Source organism: Lethenteron reissneri, chromosome 53, assembly GCF_015708825.2.
Source record: "Lethenteron reissneri isolate LAM-NWPU_2019-01 chromosome 53, ASM1570882v1, whole genome shotgun sequence".
NCBI lineage: Eukaryota > Metazoa > Chordata > Hyperoartia > Petromyzontiformes > Petromyzontidae > Lethenteron > Lethenteron reissneri.
The window spans coordinates 10,126,203-10,147,621 of record NC_083831.1 but is presented as its reverse complement, the minus strand read 5'-3'; the positions used below and the strand labels follow the sequence as shown (position 1 = coordinate 10,147,621).

At 46.3% G+C, this 21,419-nt stretch overlaps 1 protein-coding gene across 1 annotated transcript in view; it reads right to left on the bottom strand.

The window, feature by feature from the left end:
• Positions 1-4,350: 4,350 nt before the first annotated feature.
• LOC133356173 (ryanodine receptor 3-like) overlaps positions 4,351-21,419 on the bottom strand; it is a 63,275-nt gene continuing 46,206 nt past the window's right edge. The window contains exons 8-9 of the mRNA XM_061573550.1: positions 19,871-19,922; positions 4,351-9,525 (exon numbers count right to left, since the gene is read on the bottom strand). Of these exons, the coding sequence (XP_061429534.1) occupies positions 9,430-9,525; positions 19,871-19,922 (148 nt within the window). The 3' untranslated portion in view covers positions 4,351-9,429. The remainder of the gene's footprint in view (positions 9,526-19,870; positions 19,923-21,419) is intronic.

Sequence of the window (21,419 nt, the reverse complement as noted above, 5' to 3'; positions counted from 1 at the left end):
TCCGTAACCTTTCCCCTAGATCCCTCTCTGGTCGATCACGTGACCTGCTGTCAGGCAGGGCTGCTGTAAGCTGCAGATCCTCTTCTCTGCCAGCAGCCAGCGCTATGCTGCTACGTGACTGATTCTATGTCACTACAGATGTGTAAATGAAAGGCTTCACGAGGACGTTTTTTGTTTATTTCCTCAACAACTGGTGACCGCTAATTATTTGAGAGAAATCAGATGCAAATGGTTTTATTGTTGTAATCTTTTAAGTTGGCGAATCTTCTGCATTCTCGTACAAGTATTATTTTCCAGTTCTCATGTATACGATTGAGAAAGCATTTAAATTGTCCTGTATCCGTCTGGCAGTCAGTGGCATTCCAATAAAGACAGGAAAAGGTGCAGCCCTGCAATTTGGCGCCACGGTGGCTAGGAGACGTTTAACTACCTCCCCTGGTTTACAGAAGGTCATGGCTTCGATCCAGACCCTGACACCTCTATATTTGAAGGTTGCATGTCTCTCTCCCCATGGTCGCGTGGAGTTTTGTCCGGGTCCTCTGGTTTTTCCCCTCCAAATTTAAAATCAACATGCGTTTATAGTATTTTGGCTGCTACAAATGTCCATGCAATAAGCCACTTCGTTGAGCTATCATTTGTGATGGCCATGTTGCCTCGAAAAGAGAGCTCTCTATAGCTCAGTGAACCTTACCTGTTCAAATAAAAATAAATATCTCAGTGGGCCTTACGTGATGAAAACATATTCCTGCGGAGGGAGCTGGTAGAAACGTTGGGTTGCTTGGTCAATGGCCAGGGTCAACGGCGGCGTGGTGTATTCCGCAAATATGCCCGACTGTGAGGGCGGGCACAAGCCGGCGTGAGTAGGTTAAACGTTGAGTTTTATAATGGCACCACGGGGTGACCAGCCCCTCCCTCCCCACCCAGCCCCTCCCCACCCTCCCCTCCCCACCCAGCCCCTCCCTCCCCACCCAGCCCCTCTCTGCACGACGGACGGACGGACACAATAATCTCCTGTGGGCTGGTGTAACCAGGAGGTTCCTACCAATATAAAATGCTTGCTCTGACCACTGCTGGCAGAAGAGCTATATAGAGTTCCCTCTAAGACATTCTAATGAGGCAACATTCAATATACTGTGTATTTGGTTACATTTTACAAACACATGCAAATTATGTTACATTGTTCTCCATGTAAGCATCGTGAAAAATGTACGTGGTTCACCAATATACGCGCTTGTCAGCTTCATTAAGCTATGTTCAAGTTTTATTGAATGTCTCGGTAAGATAAATGCGTGTGTTTTTTTTTAATGAAAGCAACATAGCTCTGGTCTTTGTTGTGCAGATGGCCAATGGGGGTCCAAAGCACGTCATTGCCTGATAGCGTGTGAATGTAAAACTCGAAAGATTAAGCACGTCATCGGTACATTCCAAAGCGCGTATATATCCGATGTCAAATCTCAGGGCAGATCCTGTCCGGATACGTACACTTTGACGTCAGTCTTCCTGCACCTAAAAACCAGGGGCCACGTGTGGCCGGATGAAACGACGCGACGTCGCGATAGAGTCGGGATATCGTTGCTGTCGGGAGCGTTGCATTTGAAAAGTTGTCGACAGATCTGCCCGAGAGAGGGGTGGGAAAGATGGCTGCTTGCGTTGTGGCCGAAACGTCATGAGAATTATTTTATTATGTTTTATTATTTTATTATTTCCCTTCTACGTGACTTTACCGAAAGAACCAATAATATGTCTTTATTTCTTCAGGTACGAGACACGGGTCTTCAAGGATTCCCTTCATTCCAAGCGTCTCCCGCCTGAAACATCCCTCAAGCCCCTTTCCCGAAGGTTCCTTGAGCCACTTTCCCTCCAGCCAATCACCTTCCCACTTTCCCTAACCGATCCCAACCGACCTCCCTGTCAATCATCGTCCGTTTCCCGCTCTTTCCGTTTTTTGTATATCTACCTCCAATGCCCATCAATGTCTCCGCCTCTAACCAATCCCCTTTCAGGCACCGTCAAGTAACCAATCAGAGGGGCTTGTTTTTACTTTATGATTCGCCCGGTATTTACATGTGAATTTTAAATTAGTTTTACAAATGTATGGTTGTAAATTGACTTAATAATTTTATCGCACGGTTCTAAAGTTTTAACAGAGGAAGCTTTTGGTTTTAATAAAGGCGCCTTCAAAGAAAGAAAGTTTGACAGACGCATTTATGAGAACATTGGCTTCAATTGAGGCCTGAGCAAAGTTTCTCCCTTTGACAACAGTGACAGGGGATGGGAAGGTATGTGTTGAATGCTAAGTAGCTAAGGGATATATATTTATTATTACGTAATAATTTAATTGTGGGAGCAGTGGTGCAGTGGTTAGGACACTGTGCTATAAATCCAGTGACCCGAATTAGATTTCCGGGCATGGCTAACATCATTGGCGGAGTGATATCTGAATCAACCTTGGGCTTGCCCTTCACCAACCCACACGGATGACATGGTGAAGTATGGTCAAACAACCTCATGAACCGGCACAGCAGACCTCATTCTGCGGTGGATTGACAAAGGGTAGTAAATTATTGCTTTGATTCGTTATTTAGAGGGACGCGGGGCTGAGTTTACGCCTGACTGGGATTTGAATTTGCATCCTGATTGTCAGTGGCATGCTCTAACTGCGTCACCATCTGGCCAGATTTCCATACGTAGTTGCAGAGGGAAATTATGATAACCCCATTGCAGCATTGATTTATATGTAGATTTACAAATGCACAGGCTCAAAGGGTAAAGGTAGGGGCATGGGGGTTTGCACTTCCTCTTCCACGGGCACGACAAAGCAGATAGCTAATTCACCTCTCAATTCCGCTCTGTATCTCCTTTGCTATCACTCCCATTACCTTGCTTTATATCATCACTCTCATCTCATTCCAGTCTCACAAGGTCTCCTTAACGTCCCAGAATCCAAATGCAATTTCCCACCTGTTGTCCGCTCGTCAATATGTCGGAACTTTTGTTTAATTATTTAGTCCAATTCATTGCCTCGGGTTTGCCACCTGTCCTGTCTTTTTTTTCCAAGACGAACTCTTTTATTTTTTTTTGCAGGTGGGCTGTCCATGGAAAATCCTGCAAAGTCTCCAAGGGACGTTAAAAGTCCCGGGTATTGTCAGCTGTGTATTACTGTTTCGTTAACCCACCACCACCACCCCGACACAACCAATTAGTGTGGGTTTGTCGCGTCAAACAAAATACGCCAATCAGTTATTAGTTCACGACACAGGTGTAGAGTAAATCCACAACATTTACACTCGGGGAAGCAAGGTAGTGACTTCAAATTGCGGTCACGGTGGGGATGGCCCTGCCCATTGTGCCTCCAGGCTCCACGGCCCTGCTGGCAGAAGGGCCTGTACGGAAAGCTTCCTCCGGAGGGCATTTTGGCTGAATCTCCCACGCTGTCCAGGCGTCTTGGAAGAGGTGGCAATGCCTCTATTTTACCCAATCATATGTGACCTGACAAACTGCGGTATGAAGCTAAACATTTTAAAAAAATATAAACTAAACAATGTTTTGATAATTGTTTTTTTACCCTTTTATCTGGCAACAAAACTGACACCTTTTTTACAAGGAGTCATGTTTGCATAGACCATAATACAAACAAAAAACATAACTCTAATAATGTATGCACGGTCCTTGAAGTTGATTGGTCCACACCCGAGACAGCTTTCCTTAGAGCCTAGTCTCACATGGTGTTGGACCAGATGACGCCAAAAGGCGCACAACTCAAAGACAATGCACCATCAGAGTATGAGAGCTCGGGGTAAGCATTTACACCATTGTAACCTCATTTGCCAGTAAAAAATATGATAATTGGTTTTTTACCCTTCTATCTGGCAACAAAACTGACACCTTTTTGTGTTTTATTTTACCATGTAAGGCCCACTGAGCTATATGGTGTTTGTAAGAAGCGACCTGCCCACAAATGATAGCTCAACGAAGTGGCTTATCACACGTGGACATTTATAGCAACCAAATACCATACGCTAAACGCATATTTCTAAACTTGGAGGGAAAAGCCAGAGGACCTGGAGCAAAACCTACGCAACAAACTCCAAATACACAGGCGTTAGGGTCAGGATCGAACCAACGACTTCCTGTATATCAGGCGAGGTAGTTAACATCTCATCACCGCTGGAACCATTTTACACTGCAGGGGTGGAGAGAAACTTGGCCATCTTATTTAACTGCAGAATCAGAAGATCCAGGCGGGAACTCTGGATTGCAAGTCCAGCGTGCTATAATCATTACACCACCGCAGCAGCATCCAATTTCAACATTTTCGAATCACAAAGCATAGAAATTACACTGAAATCATTTGAAATTTCACACGCTTTATTGTGTATTCACATTGCCAAGTTCAACAGTCCAGGTTTAGTGCACAAGGCCACATATGTCAAAAAATGTTCTAACATTTTGCTCAACAGCAAACCCATCCGTGTATGTGTGAATAAGCAGACCTTTGCCGACAATAATTCATCCGTTTTTTTTGCGAAGCGCGCAACAATTAGACGTCTAACTTTTAAGATGAACGGTTTATTCACGCTCTCAGTGCGCCTTGTCGGCGCAGGGCCTTGCCAATGCTGTCGGTTATGAAATCAGGGGCCTGGTATTCACAATACACAATCGTTTGCCGTGAGGGAAATTGTCCGAATGAATACTGTCATTGTCTTAACCGTAAAATAAATTAAAACGTTTGTCAATTGTAAAATATACTTTATATTCAACAGCACAAAAAAATAAAGGGATGGGGGGGAGGGGGAAACTTCAAATAAATCTCAATTATAATTTAAAAGCAAGGCCAAAGAAGATAATTAACAGCTGGGAATTTGAGCAAAAAAAAAAAACTATTAACTACACTGGTCGTAACAACACATTCCTCGATTTTAGTTTTTGTTAGAGTTGTTATAGAAACGCTGGTCGGCAGGCGGGGGGATTAGTAAAGAGGGGTTCAAGGCATGCGGGAAGAGCACAAATGTCACAGCGTTCTACATTCGCTCGCAAAAAGAAAACACACCAACAGTTGGCGGATATAAAATTAATATGACGGTGACGAGTAAGCTTTTGATTTTCAAACATATCAGCAGCTGCATAGCCACCCAGAATAACATATCACACGTACATACAAACATGTACCGGATATTTGTCAAAGAATAACAAGTCCATCGTTTGTAGTAATTCACTAACAATTTGCCTGAGGACTATCACGGTAGTTCATAACATTGTGCTATGACAAATTGAATCAATGTTCTTGTTTTATCAAAAAGTACAAAGTCTCTTAGACAACGGCATAGGTTGGCTAAAGTCGAGACGAAGTCGGCTCGTTTCAATTCATGGCAGATTGTCAAGCCACTGTTGGATGATTGGTCCCCCCCCCCCCCATTCTGTGTTGAGCAGAGTCGTTTTTGACCATACTTCACCATGCTGGCTAGTACATACTCTTGTTTTTTTCGGTAAAGTCACGTAGGTAAAAAATGAAATTAATAAGTGATATACTTGATACAGCAAATCTGGCTGTGACAGTCCCACCAGATGACGGAGACTTGTGTTGCCTCCGAAACGTCGTGATTTTTATTAATTGTTTTATTTTTTTATTAATTTTTATTTCATTTTTTTACCTACGTGACTTTACCGAAAAAACTAAGAGTATGAATCCTTGCAGTCACGGAAGCTTCAAATCTAGAATGGCTAGTACATGCTGGTGAAGGGGGAAGTGTTCGGGATTCAGGTCACTGGGTTACATTTCACGCATTGTGCTAACCACCGCACCACCGCGACTCAAAGAACCCAAACCGGCGTATTGAAAGTAATTCGCTCTTGAAAATTAAATGTCAAACCTGACGATTGACTTCGCTTTGCAACACCTAAAAAAGTAAGAGGGCATCTTTGGATAACTACACACATTCCCGTACAGCTATTTCATTATTCACGGGACTAAGGCCGATCAAGGGACGTTGTCATTCTGGTTCCAGTCGTTGCAGTAGTCAATATTGGCTAATTTATTTAGAGCTTAAAAAAATCACATCAGAGAGCTATGCAGCTACAACTATTAAAACCTATGCGGTAGTATTGTTTAGTTAAGAGCCTTTAAAATAACCACATTTTTGGTTTGACAAATCTAGTCATTAAAAAAGGCCCCAGTGCAGAACTGGAGGTAAGGATAGGTCTGTTTTTAAATCCAACCTTTTAAAGAAAATGTTATATCATGTTTTGCATTAAATTGAGACTGTGAAATAGTTATTAATTCAAATAAAATGTTCACGATCTCAACGTTTAAATATTAAAAAAAGACTCGTAATTTTAAAAACTTTTACCATAAAAAAAATTCCGGGAGCGGGTAGAGGTTAATGAAAATTATTTTGAAAATAAGCACTTTTTTGAGCATTTAAAAAATAAAGTTGAAATATACTTTTCAGCAAAAATGCATTTGGCACAGACGAACATTCATTTACCCACTCAAAAACTATGTGCATCAGGCAATATCCAATCTCGTTTGTTTTCCTTCCACAAAATAATTTGTTAGAGAACAATGTTCATGTTTTTAAGCGTTGCATTATTTATTAAAAGTGTTGCGCACGGCCTGGCCAAGGAAGTTGTGAATAAACTTTCGTAACGCCCCGGAAGAGTTTCACAGCGCAATGTATTGTTATATATTGTCAACAAAGACAATTCGTGTCAGCAATTGAACAGAGGTGGCCGGGTTCTTCCTGATGTTAGAGAAACAGAAACATCGAGGATTTCCCAGCTTCAACGCCAGACGAGGTGGCGGAGATCTCATACAATTGTCTCTAGCCGTCAACCGCAGACCAAAATCGCGGCAAATCTATTTTTAAATCCTTTATATTAAGTTCACTTGCTTACTTGCTTGCACGCTTACGACCATGCAAATCTTTCGGTCGTTTTTTAACCCACTTCCCGTGATCCAATCGAGCTGACATTTTGCACACATACTCGTTGTGCGTGACAATTTATTTTCGTAAAAAATTTTTCCCTAAATTTCACACTTTTTAGGAAAAATTATATTTAATTACCAATTGCTTAATAGTGGCAGGCAATCATCTGACCCATAGGTGGCAGCCATCTCAAGCCAGAGGACGAGAGGACTCTAGCCGCCACGCATATAAAGGATTTATAGTGAAAAACTTGTTTTTACGGGTAAATTTTTTTCCGTGCCAAACCAAACATTGGCGCCACAGTATCAGCGCCAAAACGCGTCGCGTCTCGGTCAATGTTCCGTTGGGCTGAGATTTGCTTAACCGCAGCCCTCCTTTTTTATGAATGCGAGTGCGTTCGTTTCCAACGCGAACGACGATCGATGGGCGGATGGATCGCGCGACACTGACTGACAACGCCCGCTGGCCTGATCACAAACGCACCTCGGCATGCGAGTGCCCTCGTCTCTCGCGCTCTCTCTCTCCGTCTTTCGTGCGGTGTTTTTTTTGAAAAGCAACCTGCCAATGCATTTTTGGTTGGTAATCCGTTCCATCGGTGGCATCGGGAGTCGCTCTTGTGACGTCCCGTAACCTTCCCTGCGTGCAAGCGCTTCCACGTGGGCAAGTGGTCAGTCACGTGGTCAATGGGTTTCGCCACCACACACACAATAGGGAGACTTTCATTATTCATTTTGAGTCCCCCGAGTAGATTTTTTTACTGGCTGGGTTAACACTCCACTTGGCAGGAGGATAAAGAAGAAAATAAGCACTGGTCATTCGTTTGAAACATGTACCGGATGCCTACAGATGTCCATATGCATGTTGAAACTTCTTTTGCGCCGTACGTAGTCAACCGTGCTGATCGGAGGCAGCTAACACGACGATCATGTATTTAGCAAATTAGTAGCTGGAATATTAAGCACAGTCCTTGGGAGCAAGCCGGCTCAGCGGCAGGGCGAACGGCTCGCAATCAGGATGCTGAGTCAGAATCCTGGTCGGGGGATCATTCAGCCCATCATCCCTACAGGGTTCATAAAATGAGGTAATCACCTTGTGGTGAAGCCAACAGCGATCATCCTATCGGTAAGACTCACCCCTGCACTAGTAATGTCGATTTTTACCACCACTGACTCAGCACTGTCAATAGGAGGTTGAGCGCTGACTTAAATGCTCACACGAGCAGGAAATCACTTTTCACTTTTGAATAGGCAGCGAGTCCAGGTGGACTTATATCCGAAGTGTCCTTGCATCCAGAAATTTCCCTTTGCCTTCCCCACACCAGTGTAACCTACGAGTGGCTTGCTTATATCAGAACCGTGTTTTGTACGTTGAAGGTAATGGTAGAGAAGCCTTGCATTGGTGTGCTTGCACAACTGCTGGCAAGAAGGGCCTCAAATCGACGTGGCTCTGCAGAGTTGCCTGAGCCAGATGTCTGTGGCAAGAGGTGGCAGGGCTTTGCTATATTCGGTGTGCTTATATGCCGCTTTTGTCCATCTTGCAAACATAGCGAAGCCCAATGACTTGGTAACACTGCAGGCGAACTTGTTGACATGAACGGGTGCAGGGTGTGCGTCAGGTTCAACCAACGCCGTCGGAAGATTGAGCCACGGTTTTGGTAGGCTGTGAGTTCAAATCCAAGTGAGAGATCAATTCGTTCAACCTATCATCCTTATGCCTCCATGATTGATCAATCAAACACCATGTTACGGGATCGTAACACGTTAACATTTGTATAGGTACAGTATGTGCAAACACACATGGATGATGCTCATATGCATATTCAGTTTCTGAATGCAAAATTACGCATAATAATAATTGTCACATGTCCGACGCTTTTTCTGGGTGCACCGCGAGTTGCTCGGCACGACGTCCGACGTTTTGCTCCACGTGCCTGCGGGGGGGGGGGAGGGCGGGGGCTAAAAGAAAATTCAGTTCGTGGAGCGAAACGTCGGACATCGTGCCGAGCAACACGTGGTACAAACCGAAGAAGCATCGGAGAGGACGCGGTACGTCCGAGAATAAACCTGCGGAGTCGTGTTCTTAGTTTTTTAGGCAAAGTCACGTAGGTAAAAAAATTAAATAAAAATAATATAAATTAAATAATAATAAAAATCACGACGGTCCCACCTGATGACGGAGACTTGTGTTGCCTCCGAAACGTCGTGATTTTTTATTATTTTATTATTATTAATTTTTATTTCATTTTTTACCTACGTGACTTTACCGAAAAAACTAAGAGTACTACGGAGTCGTGTTCTTCATTTTTGTCTTTTCGCACAATATTAAAGTTGAGCGCGCCTCCAGGGTTTGGGGGGGGGTCAGGGGTCACACATCACAAAGGTAACACTGCTTTCAATCGTGCCTTTTCAAAGAGTCTTGTTTGCATTGCACGAAGGCAGAGAGAGAGAGAGACAAAAGGATAGAAAATAATAATGAAAAGATGGAAATCCCTGGGATTTTCGGCTCATCCGAGCAGATCTTCGTACTGCTTGCGGAAACAATCGCCGACGGGGAAAAACTCCCAGCATCTCTCCTGGTACTTCTTCCAAACGTACGATTCCTGCAACAAACGACATGCACAACACGCGGTATTGTGGTGTGACATTTGTAGAAAGTGAATTAGATATATAATTACACTATTTAACTCAATTTTTGTTCCTGGGTACTAAGTGTTATTTTTGAATTGCTTATGCCTAAAAAGTATATAAAATGGCTATTGTTCCCCACAAACGTTGCTTTTATGAACGAAAGACACAAATGCACACGTTTTCTCATTGAAAATAGGTACATTTCTAAATATCATTGTCCTGGTCACAAAAGCAAAGTTTGTGGGGATGTTATAAATTTTCTATACTTTTGAGGCATAAGCAATTAGGAAATAACACTTACTACGCATGAACACATTTTTTTATTGTTACGCAGTGTTATTCTTAACGCCGCCCGCCAGCTACCAACCTTTTTTCCCATCTCACGTCTCTCCCTGGCCCTCCAAGCCGTGCGAGCGCTGCGTTTCGGGCTTCTGCCCCCCCCCCCCCCCCCCACATTTTCTTTGCCCCCCCTCCCCCCTTTACATTTTTATTGCTCGCGCATCGTCAGAATAAAAAAAAATCACAAAAAATAAGAATCATTGTATCAAAAATAAGAATAGGTTTTACCCTTTCTGGTAATAAAGCAGCGGGTGGCAAGATGCTCAAACACCGAATAGAAACCTTTTGCAAGGAATCAACTTTGCATTCACCACACGTACTTGGGGTAAAGCATGCAAACAATCATCATTTGATAATACGCATTGTCGTTGAGACTGATTAGCCTACGCCAGAGACAGCCTTCTTCATGGTCTTGTCCCACCAGTGTCAGACCAGAGAATAGCTCGGGTTGAGCAGTCATTTATCTATGGGATACATTTTTTGGTCCTGGCAACAAGCAAAAAAAAGGTCCCGTACAATAATTTTTGTTCACGCGCGTGCATTTGGAGCTCCGTCAGGGTAACCATCGTCCTGATCAGGATCACTTTGTGTGAGAAAAGTCCACGGCGGTCTTCCCCATGGAAAGACCGGCCATTGCTCAGGAATGTGGAATTTCCACCACTGGACTCGGGGACCACCAAACGGGATGGCCAGTTTGGAGCAGAGGACGAAACCGGGTACCCGATACCCGTACCCTACCCGATACCTGGCTACCCGTACCCGGCCGGGTACGGGTACCCGTTTGCGACCCTGGTGCGGCCGGGTACGGGTAGGCCGTGAGTCACTGGTGAGTAACCGTTTGTCACTCATTTCGGGTAGGGTACGGGTACGGGTAGGGAACGAGTAACCGTACCCGGCCGGGTACGGGTACCCATTTGCGACCCTGGTGCGGCCGGGTACGGGTACGGGTAAGGAATCAAAACCCGTTTGCGACCTCTGGTTTGGAGGCACAAATCGCCTTTTGAAACAAAGAGAAACGGTCAAGAGCCTCCGCCTAGCCCGCAGAGCGTCAGCAGGTGCACGCGTGAGCCACACATCAACGCAGGCTTGGCGATGTGTTTAATTTAGTTTGTCCTTCCCCCGCGCCTCCGACTAGCACGGTTGGCTACGTGCGGTGTGAAAGAAGTTCGCCATACATACAATGAAGAGGGTGGTGTGGCCAGCACCTGGTCATTGTTTTAAGCTTAATTGGCTGAGCTGAGGACCTGATGTTGCACTTTTTTGGCCTATTTATCCAGGAAATCCACACTGAATCATGGGACTTTTTCACGAGGGTCCTGAATTGTTTTTTTTATTTTTAGATGACGTCAGCCAATTAACGACGAGTGTTCATTATACAAGTGGGAGGAAAGCGGAGCACCCGGAGGGGGGGGGGGGGGGGGAGGCAACTCCCCGATCCCCGTACGGATGTAAACGGATGGCGATTAGTTCACCTGCTGTACTGCCCTCTCCTGGGTAGGCAGGGTATGCTGGATTACAGACCTCGTGCATAGCCACCGTCGCCCAACGTGAGCAGGAATCGAAGCTGTGCAGCAGAAGGCGTAGCGCAGTGTGCAAACTACTATTGTACACATGCCGCCTTGTGTCAGGCAACTACTGGGATAAAGACCACCCCTTGTCGATGATCGGGGGGTGGTTTGACCATTCTCTTCAGAGCAGGTTGGTGAAAGGGGTGCCCGGAACTCTTTCAGGCATTGCTCACTAACTGATGTAAAAGCCGCGGCCAAGAATTAAACTCAGTGTCGCCGAGGTTTTTTAGCGTCGAGCACCGACCACCATGCCATGTTGACGCACGACCTTGTCACTTTGGAACTTGACCTTGCACGGTCGTTTTTTGGATTGTTACGTCCACCTTTTTTTTGTGCTGGAACCAGGTTTCTTTTCCTGTGTCCCCCCGTACAAAAAAAAAACCATGAGCATTTATTGCCCAGTGGGTTTTACCTGTGCCAAAAAATAAACCTAAACCAAATCATCACACCGGTACGGCCAATAAAATGAGCACCGGTGAATGGGAAGCCAACCGTTGTCGTCATGCGCAAGAGAATAGGCCCCGTCGTCCCCATCATGGCAATGCAGATTTTTTTTTTGCCTTTTAGCTCAAGGTCTACAGCACAAAAAAAGAGCGGCACCATTGTTTCAACCGAGCAGCGGGATAAATTTGGCTCGTGCCTTAAATCTAATTAATTCCGCAGCAGTCTCCATGGAATTGCACCCCAGACCAACAATCTCTGCAGAGAAGTGGGATTCAGATGACCAACCGCAGCCTTAAATAAAATACGGCTTGGCACACACACACACGCGCACAGACCACGGTGTGCAGAACAAATGTTATTCACAAGCGTCCTCCGAAATTATATCTATCTGTAACAACACATGGCTTCATGTTGTCACCAAGCCCGCTGCTGTTTAAACAAGACAACGGACCCAGGGCATGCACAACCCAGTAAATTATTTCAGGTTAAGAAAAATAAATAAATATGTGCGTATATGCCACGTGGCCTTTTTGTTCGTCTCAGCTTGCTACTCAGCCGGGAATACATGCACAGGTTAGATTCCTGCTACAGGGCGGCTGGCAATTGGAGTCGGGGAATTAATGAAGCACAACACCTGCCATACCGATCTCACAAATACCGTTCGTGAGACCCCTTTCAGTGTGTTGCTGATGTCGAGGACATCACCAAATCGAACGTGTTAACTGACGCTTTGTACGTCACAACTTCCATGGTGGATTTTGTCACTGGCCGCTTGGTATGTTGGGCCTCATGGCCTGTGCTCAGGATGAAGGCCTCCCACCCCCCTTCTCAGCATGTCACCATCCCTGATGGTCCTGCAATGCCCCAGTCCATTGCCACCTTATGATTTAACCATGCTCAGCGTGTAGCGAGTTGATGGCCTCGATCGGATCAGCAATGACTGTGCGCCCATCGTGTTAAATTGGGGGGATTTTCTTGTCAACCCCAATAACTGCAAAGACTGAACGTTTGATTGACAAGCCCTCTCCGCCGGGCACGTGAGAGGTCGTTCCCTGACGCTCGCTCTGCTCTGCTCTGCGAGGGATGCAAATGATGACAACGACGTGAATTGGGAGAGAGGAGAAATGAAAAGTTAGCAACAATGACGAGACAACGCCTGGTGTTGTGCGAATACAACTCCGACGGGGCTATCGACCAGTCTCCAGAAATCACCGCGTGTGATTCAAACCGCCGTTGTGATGCTGCGCCGCGCAGGACCAAATACACAAAAAAATTAACACACACGTCGAAAGCACTTCCGTAAATAGGAAAAACGAGTGTAATAGGTGACGTTCCGTGCAACATCATCTTGCAGAAGGTCGATCTCTGACACAACGTGGAAGCCACTGGGAGCTATGCACTTTTAAATCTAGATTGAAAACTCATTTCTTTGGAACTGCTTCTTGTGTTTCGTTTGCTGTCATTCCCCCCGCACCTCCGATTAGCACGGGTGGCTACGTACGGTGCGAAAGAAGTTCAACGTACACACGCACATATGCACGTTGCTCGCCGCGAACGTTCCGAATGGAATTTCCTTCGGTCACGTGGCACGAAGCCGGTGGGGTAAGAATGGGCTGATAAGTCACAATGGTATTTAGTCGTGAAGAAAGATTACGGGTGAAATATGACGGAGAGAAAAAAATGGACGTAAGAGAGAAGGGCTTTTGCTTTGAGAATGCGGCGCATGGACGTTGGGGGAGGGTTGGGGGGGGGGGCAGACCGCGCAGGGAAGCGAGGCAACATCAAAGATCGCTGCGGAATTTTTTTCACTTGAACCAAAACGCCCAGGAACCGCTTGGTGGGGGGGTGATGGGATGGGTGGTGTGTTGGGAAGCTTCTCCCAAACGCGAGCCTCTCCCCACGGGGTTCATTAAATCAGCGTGTTTGTAGAGCCTTTTAAACCTCCGCGTTCGCCTGCGTCACAGCCACCCCACCACCGTCGCTTCCCCCTCCACGCCGCGCTCCCCCCTTCCCTCGGTCGTGCGCCACCAGCCGGGAATAGACGACCCCCCACCACCCACCCATGTTAATACGTTCAGCGCCATCTGCGTCGTGCTTGATTTCCAGTCCGGTGTGTTTGTGTGTGGGTGGGGGGGGGGAGCGATGTCACAAGCGCAGCGGGGACCGTGCCTGTACCGCGGGTCCTGCTTTTTCATTTTTAGCATCGCCCTTCGCTCCATTCCTTTCGCTGAAATTTCACCGCTTGTTGACACTCCCCCTGACATGGCCGTTGGCGCGCCACCGCACCACCGAACTTTACGTTTAAAATTGTTTTTATTTTTTTTGAAGACGTCGACCGATTTCCTGCCCGCATCGGCGGTGGCAATACTCCGTCGATGAGCCCCGAACAAACGGTGTGGAGAGGTCACAACCACCAGAGAGTTTCGCTCAGATTGTCGGCCTCGGAGGGACGAATGGGGGCTTCGAGAGCCTTCCGGTCGTGAGCTGCCCCCCCCCACCCCACGGCGGCGCCGCGTGACCGGCGAGGAAGAGTAGGCCAAAATTTTCCGACAGAGGAGTCCCTCTTGACTTCCCGCCTGGTTCCACTGAAAATCTGAACTTGGCCTTGACCTCTCTCGCGTGGAGGCTTTTCTGCCAGCAGTGGCACGAGCATGCGACTGCTGGGCTGCGCTTTTAACTTGTATACTGTATAAACAAGTAGGCGTATGTGAACAGTAGCCTAGTAAGTCCAAAAAGACAAATATCCCCTGAATAGCTTTGAACAGACTATAGGGGCAAGTGCTGTTCGCGAGCACCTATGAAGAGCCGGAACGGCACACGAGGGGGTGGATGGACAGCACCACGCCTGGCCGCATTTGTCTCCCCCAGTGGCAATGTTTACACACCGGCACCAGGTACTCATTTGAGGCTGAGTCGACCTAGGGAAGACCCGGGACCGGTTCAGAAAATCGCCACTAGTGTTAACCGTGAGCGGGAATCGAACCCGGGTCGCCGGGTTCGTAGCAGAGTGCGTCAACCGCTGTGCTACGACTCTCCGCTAAGTGCACAGACACACACACACACACGCGTGTGGAACAAATGATTCCATGAGCTGTGTCCCCTGGCAACATTCCCTTGAAGTGCCAGGCGTGGTTTTGAGTGTCAGCCCAGGATGCATGCAGGCTCTGCTTTGCTGCGTGCGATCTTCCATTTCTAATGCACAGCAGAAGAGCACTGGAGAGCTTTATGGTTGAAAGTGCCGGAGGCTCTCACGGACAAAGGCACCTGTGGAACTCTCATGGCTCAGTGTTACTGCCCGAGGCACAACACGGCGATGCCAATATCCCCAAGATTCCTCGGGTTCATCGTTCATGCCCGAGGCTCACAGAACCAGCGTCAGGAGCAGCGGTAGCTGTAGGAAGAGTGGCGGTAGCTGTAGGGAGCTCAGCAGTAGCTGTAGGGAGAGCAGCGGTAGCTGTAGGGAGATCAGCGGTAGCTGTAGGGAGATCAGCGGTAGCTGTAGGGAGATCAGCGGTAGCTGTGGGGAGAGCAGCGGTAGCTGTGGGGAGATCAGCGGTAGCTGTGGGGAGAGCGTCAGTAGCTGTAGGGAGATCAGCGGTAGCTGTAGGGAGATCAGCGGTAGCTGTGGGGAGAGCATCGGTAGCTGCAGGATGAGCAGCGGCAGCTGTAGGGAGAGCGTCGGTAGCTGTAGGGAGAGCGTCAGTAGCTGTAGGGAGAGCAGTGGTAGCTGTAGGGAGAGCGTCGGTAGCTGTAGGGAGAGCAGCGGCAGCTGTAGGGAGAGCAGCGGCAGCTGTAGGGAGAGCGTCGGTAGCTGTAGGGAGAGCAGCGGTAGCTGTAGGGAGATCAGCGGTAGCTGTAGGGAGAGCAGCGGTAGCTGTAGGGAGATCAGCGGTAGCTGTAGGGAGAGCAGCGGTAGCTGTAGGGAGAGCGGCGGTAGCTGTAGGGAGATCAGCGGTAGCTGTAGGGAGATCAGCGGTAGCTGTAGGGAGAGCAGCGGTAGCTGTAGGGAGAGCGGCGGTAGCTGTAGGGAGATCAGCGGTAGCTGTAGGGAGAGCAGCGGTAGCTGTAGGGAGATCAGCGGTAGCTGTAGGGAGATCAGCGGTAGCTGTAGGGAGATCAGCGGTAGCTGTAGGGAGATCAGCGGTAGCTGTAGGGAGAGCAGCGGTAGCTGTAGGGAGATCAGCGGTAGCTGTAGGGAGATCAGCGGTAGCTGTAGGGAGATTAGCGGTAGCTGTAGGGAGATCAGCGGTAGCTGTAGGGAGAGTGGCGGTAGCTGTAGGGAGATCAGCGGTAGCTGTAGGGAGAGTGGTGGTAGCTGTAGAGAGAGCAGCGGTAGCTGTAGCTGCGAGCAGCTTTTACGTGAATATTTGTCTCTTTCATCTCGCTCTGCATCAAACTCCTTGTATCACTCCCTTTGCATCGAACAGCGCTTCTCATACTTCTCCCTCTCGCTCTCCATCTCTCTCCCTCTCTCTCAAGGTTCAGCAAATGCCATTTTAATTAAATTGCTAATGAGTGCTGGTGAAATACCATCAGCAAATATTAATAAAGGGCCCGGTTGCAACGCACTGTTGTGCCCAATCGGTTCACCTCCGGAGGGAGGCCCCCTTTGTTTAAATAATCCTCACCCCACGAACGCGATATAATCAAGTCCCTACGTTTCCACACACACACACACCAAAAAAAATTACACGGCACCGCAAGAAGCGACGCAATCAAGGGGAAGGCGTTGATGCCACACACCGACCGATTCCAACGACGAGGGAGCTCGCAGCGTAAGCGCAACGGACCCAGAGGTGGCTCACGCGGCACACGACGGCTTGTGTCCTAGCACACAGCCTGCCGTGCTGAGAATCTCTGGGTCCGGATTCTGGGCGGCGTCTGGAAGATATATTGGCCTATCATCTTCTTGGTTCTTTCAGTAAAGTCACGTAGAAGGGAAATAATAAAATAATAAAAATGAAACATAATAAAATACAATTCTCACGACGTTTCGGCCACAACGCAAGCAGCCGTCCTCAGGTGAAGAACAGGTCTGTCGGAAAGACAGCGTCTGAATGTCTTTCCGACAGACCTGTCTTTCCGACAGACCTGTTCTTCACCTGAGGACGGCTGCTTGCGTTGTGGCCGAAACGTCGTGAGAATTATGTTATTATGTTTTATTTTTATTATTTTATTATTTCCCTTCTACGTGACTTTACCGAAAGAACCAAGAAGATGAATCCCTGCAGTCACGAAAGCTTTAAATCGAAATATATTGGCCTATTCTTCGCGCGGCCCAGGCCGGACAACTCTCAGCTTTAAGACGTTTTGCCCATTAATTTCAACTGCTTGCCCCCCCCCCCCCCCCCCCGAGATGGAATCTGACCGGTGACCTCTGGATTGCAAGGTCACTTGTGCTGCTAACCATTACGCTGCTGTGGCAGGTCCCTGGAAAGAGTAATAATAGGTTTGTTCTTTTATATAACCAACGAGACGAAATTAAGATTTCGACATTTCGGCTCACTTAAGAGGCCAATTGGCCAAAAGGGTCAAGATCCTCCGTTCTTCAGAGACAGTGAATGAAAAGAAGGTGTTATTGTCTCGAATTAACCTGTTATTCTTTGTATATGTTCACCGAAGCAGAAACTTGATAGCCTGCTGTGGTCATAGCGCTTCACTCACGACCTCAGTGCATTGCTATGAGTTCACATCCCATTGAAGTAATGCTACAGTACACTTCATGACCAATCATCCCTATGGGGTTGATAAAATAGGTACCACTTTGTGGACAGAGTTAGTTGTCTGAGAGAGGGAGATGCCTCACCACCATTGGAGGTTGGGGGGGGGGGGTATATTGCACTAATAAACAAACGCACATCAAAAATACTTTAAATAATTCTTGCACGTGCATATATTCTGGGCTGAAACATCGATTTTTCACCAATAAACCGGGTAATCGTTAACATCCCTGGTTTTCATAACGAGAGCTCACATGAGGACAGGCACCAAAGACTCACGGAGAACGTGACAAAACGTAATATAAATCCTCAGGTCATCACCTAATTATCTTTAACTACCCAATTACCTTCCGCTTTAATATTCTCCACTAACCGTCCCATGGGATCACTGTGCAGCCACTGACAATTTCTGTCTTCGGAAATAAACAAAGGGGCCGCGGGGTCCTCATTTGCAGGATGAACGCGTGCGTGCCGTGCGTAATCACAGAGTTTTGTTTATCTTATTCATGATGACCACTTCACAACCATCATCGTCATCGTCCGGCGGTAAATCTACTGCTGGACGATGATGAAGGCCTTCCCCCAAAGCCGCTGCCGCCACCCATCACGATCGTGCGACGCGACAATTCACGAGGCACCACCTGCACACCAACTGAATTCATCGCTCCGTCTCCCTGGGTGGACATTCTCTCGGATGATTTTCTTTTTCCTTGGCTGCCACTCGACTGACAACTTGCTTTTGTGCAAATTGAGTTACATTTAAAATATCTACCTGCTCAAATTAATGACAGAGGCAGAACGTTAATGTTATTATACTTTTCGATTTAAAGCTTTCGTGACTGCAGGGATTCATATTCTTGGTTCTTTCGGTAAAGTCACGTCTGCTTGTGTTGTGGCCGAAACGTCGTGATAATTTTATTATGTTTTATTTTTATTATTGTATTATTTACCTTCTACATGACTTTACCGAAAGAACCAATAATATGTTATTATACTCTTTGGTTCTTTCGGTAAAGTCACGTAGATATAAAATAAAATAAATCAAGACGTTTCGATCGCAACACAAGCGGTCGTTTTCAGGCCTACAGCACGAAAGCTTCCAATCAAGATCACTGTTATTATTTGTTGACTTACTATTGTTATTTTACCAGGTAAGGCTCACTCGGCTATGTAGCTCTTTCTCAGAAGCGGCCTGGCCACACAGATGATCGCTCAACGAAGCGGCTCATCATCTTTGGAAATTTATAGCAGCCAAATCCTCTAAAACGAAAGTTGTTTCTAAATGTGGAGGGAAAAACTGGAGGACGCCAGAGAAAAACCCACGCGACCACGGGGAGAGAGACACAAACTCCAAATATACAGCAGCAGGCATCAGGGCCGGGATCGAACCTATGACCTCCTGTATACCAGGCGAGATAGTTAACATTCCGCGACCTCCTGTATACCAGGCGAGGTAGTTAACATCTCGCCACTGTGGCGAGAGGCATCCACTGGAAGCCATGAGGTAATGGTGGAAATTCCTCATTACCATGGCATAGGTAAGTCTCTCCATAGGATGACTAAAAAGCTGTCAATACAAAGTGATCCCTTCTTTCTCAGCCCCGAAAGACAGATGGGTTAAATCGTTCGCCAACTAGGATTTGTATTCACTGGCTTCCGACAGTTGATTTGGCAGCCAAAATATTGTAAGTAAAATGAAAAGAAAACGTGTTTTAAAAAATTGTATAAAACCAAGAATTTCAATTAAAAATCATTACGTAACAGACAGACAGAATAATAATGTTGATACCGTGTGGGGAGGCCAGCAGTGGAGTAACGAGACCAAGCACGATTATCACAGTTACATAAAATTACGTTAAATAGCATAAAGGTTTTTAAAAAAACATAATGAGTGCATAACAGATTGACAAGGGGCAGTACATTATTTGTTTCAGTATTTGAAAATATATAAGTAATAAAAAATTATAAATGATTTCGTTCCCACAAACGTAAAACGGAGTTCGTCCAGCCGCTGCAAGTTTTTTTAAATATCCAGAATGTCAAATATTTTTTGGTCCGAATTAATTGGCTATTAAAACGTGCGATCATAGCTCGTGTCGTGCAACAGTGGTGTTTGCATCGGTGTGTACCACCGAGGAAAAGCGCGTCTACCGGGAAACATTTTAATTACGGACGCAAAGGGGCAACTATATTTTTTACATCGATTGTAATCCATTGATTTACGCGAGTTCTTAAGCCTCCCTTACCTGTCCAGTGTGCTCCGTCTCATCTTTATTGATCAGGTACATGAAGAAAAATCTGAAAGACGGAGAAACGCACAACGCATTAATCTTCGTGACTCGTTCGAAACGCGCGAATTACATTTGCAACACACACAACCAACCACCACGTCACCGCCGGCTTGGGGAGGAGACCTTGAATCAGCAGAAGGTTCAGACAGGGCTGTCAATTATTCATGATTATAACAGAAACGTCCATATATGTCACGTGTAATGAAAGTGGAGGTGGGCTCCATGCTCAAAAGAGCAGTGTTTTGTTTGTGTCGAACTTGGAACCGTATCTTAGAGAGAGCGGGCCCTTGCCAAAAGACATCTGGGCAGCTCACCAACATTGGTTCAAGCAGAGCCTGACTCTGCTGATGAGACGCTGAATGTTGAAACCGGGTCCAGAGCTTTGCTTGTGTTGAACCAATGCCGCTGATATTTTTTTTGCCACTCCCAGAAAGCTGTGTGTGGCCGATGGGATGTGTTTAAAAAAAACTACTTAGATTCATATGGAGGGACAGGCATGTGAAGGAAGCGTATTGTGAGACTATTTATTTAGCGTGTGGTGTGTGGGGCTGTTGGCATTCCCGAAATCCATGGTGGAAACTCTTCATTAACGTTGTCATCACCATCACCGATGATTCCTCTGGGGATCGGTAACACAAGCGCCGCCTGATGAATGATGAGGTCCACCGTGCTTGGAAAGCAGTCAACAGCAATTGTTTAAAATGTTTATTGTTGCAATTTTTTATTGCTTATATTTGTAAACAATTAAGAGCCCAATGACAATATCAGGAGGACCTGGGTTAAGATACATTTTCCATACAGGAAAATAAACTTAAACTAAAATATAACATCCTAAGAACCAATGTAGAATTATAGAATTTACATAATTAGGCCATTTCCAGAGATGAGCAGCAGCCAGCCATTAACTTGCGCATGAAGACACTTTGACTGAAATGTTTTATATTTTTGAGGTGGCCGAGTAGCTTAGAGGTCATAGCGCTCAGCTGATTCCTCTGAGACCGTGAGTTCGAATGCCAGGCAACCACCCGTGATTAAAACCAGGTCATCGAGTGTACTGTAGTGAGTTGATTATCTCAGCCTGGTCACCGAGAACTGCGCAAAAAAACCCATCAAATAAATGTGTCTCGTCACTTAATTTGACTAAAATTCTGAGAATTAAAAAATTAACATTGGTTTATCTGTCACGTGACAATTATTACTCTCTCTGGCAGGATGAGTAGGCACGTGCTGCCCCCCTATTGTGCGGACCAGAGATCACTTAAAAAGGTCTCGGTAGTAGTTCTGTGATATTCTTGATTCTTTCGGTAAAGTCATGTAGAAGGGAAATAATAACATAATAAAAATAAAACAAAATAAAAATTCTCACGTGTTTCGGCCACAATGCAAGCAGCCGTCCTCATGTGCTTGCGTTGTGTCCGAAACGTCGTGATAATTTGTATTATGTTTAATTTTTATAATTGTATTACTTCCCTTCTACGTGACTTTACCGAAAGAACAAAGAATA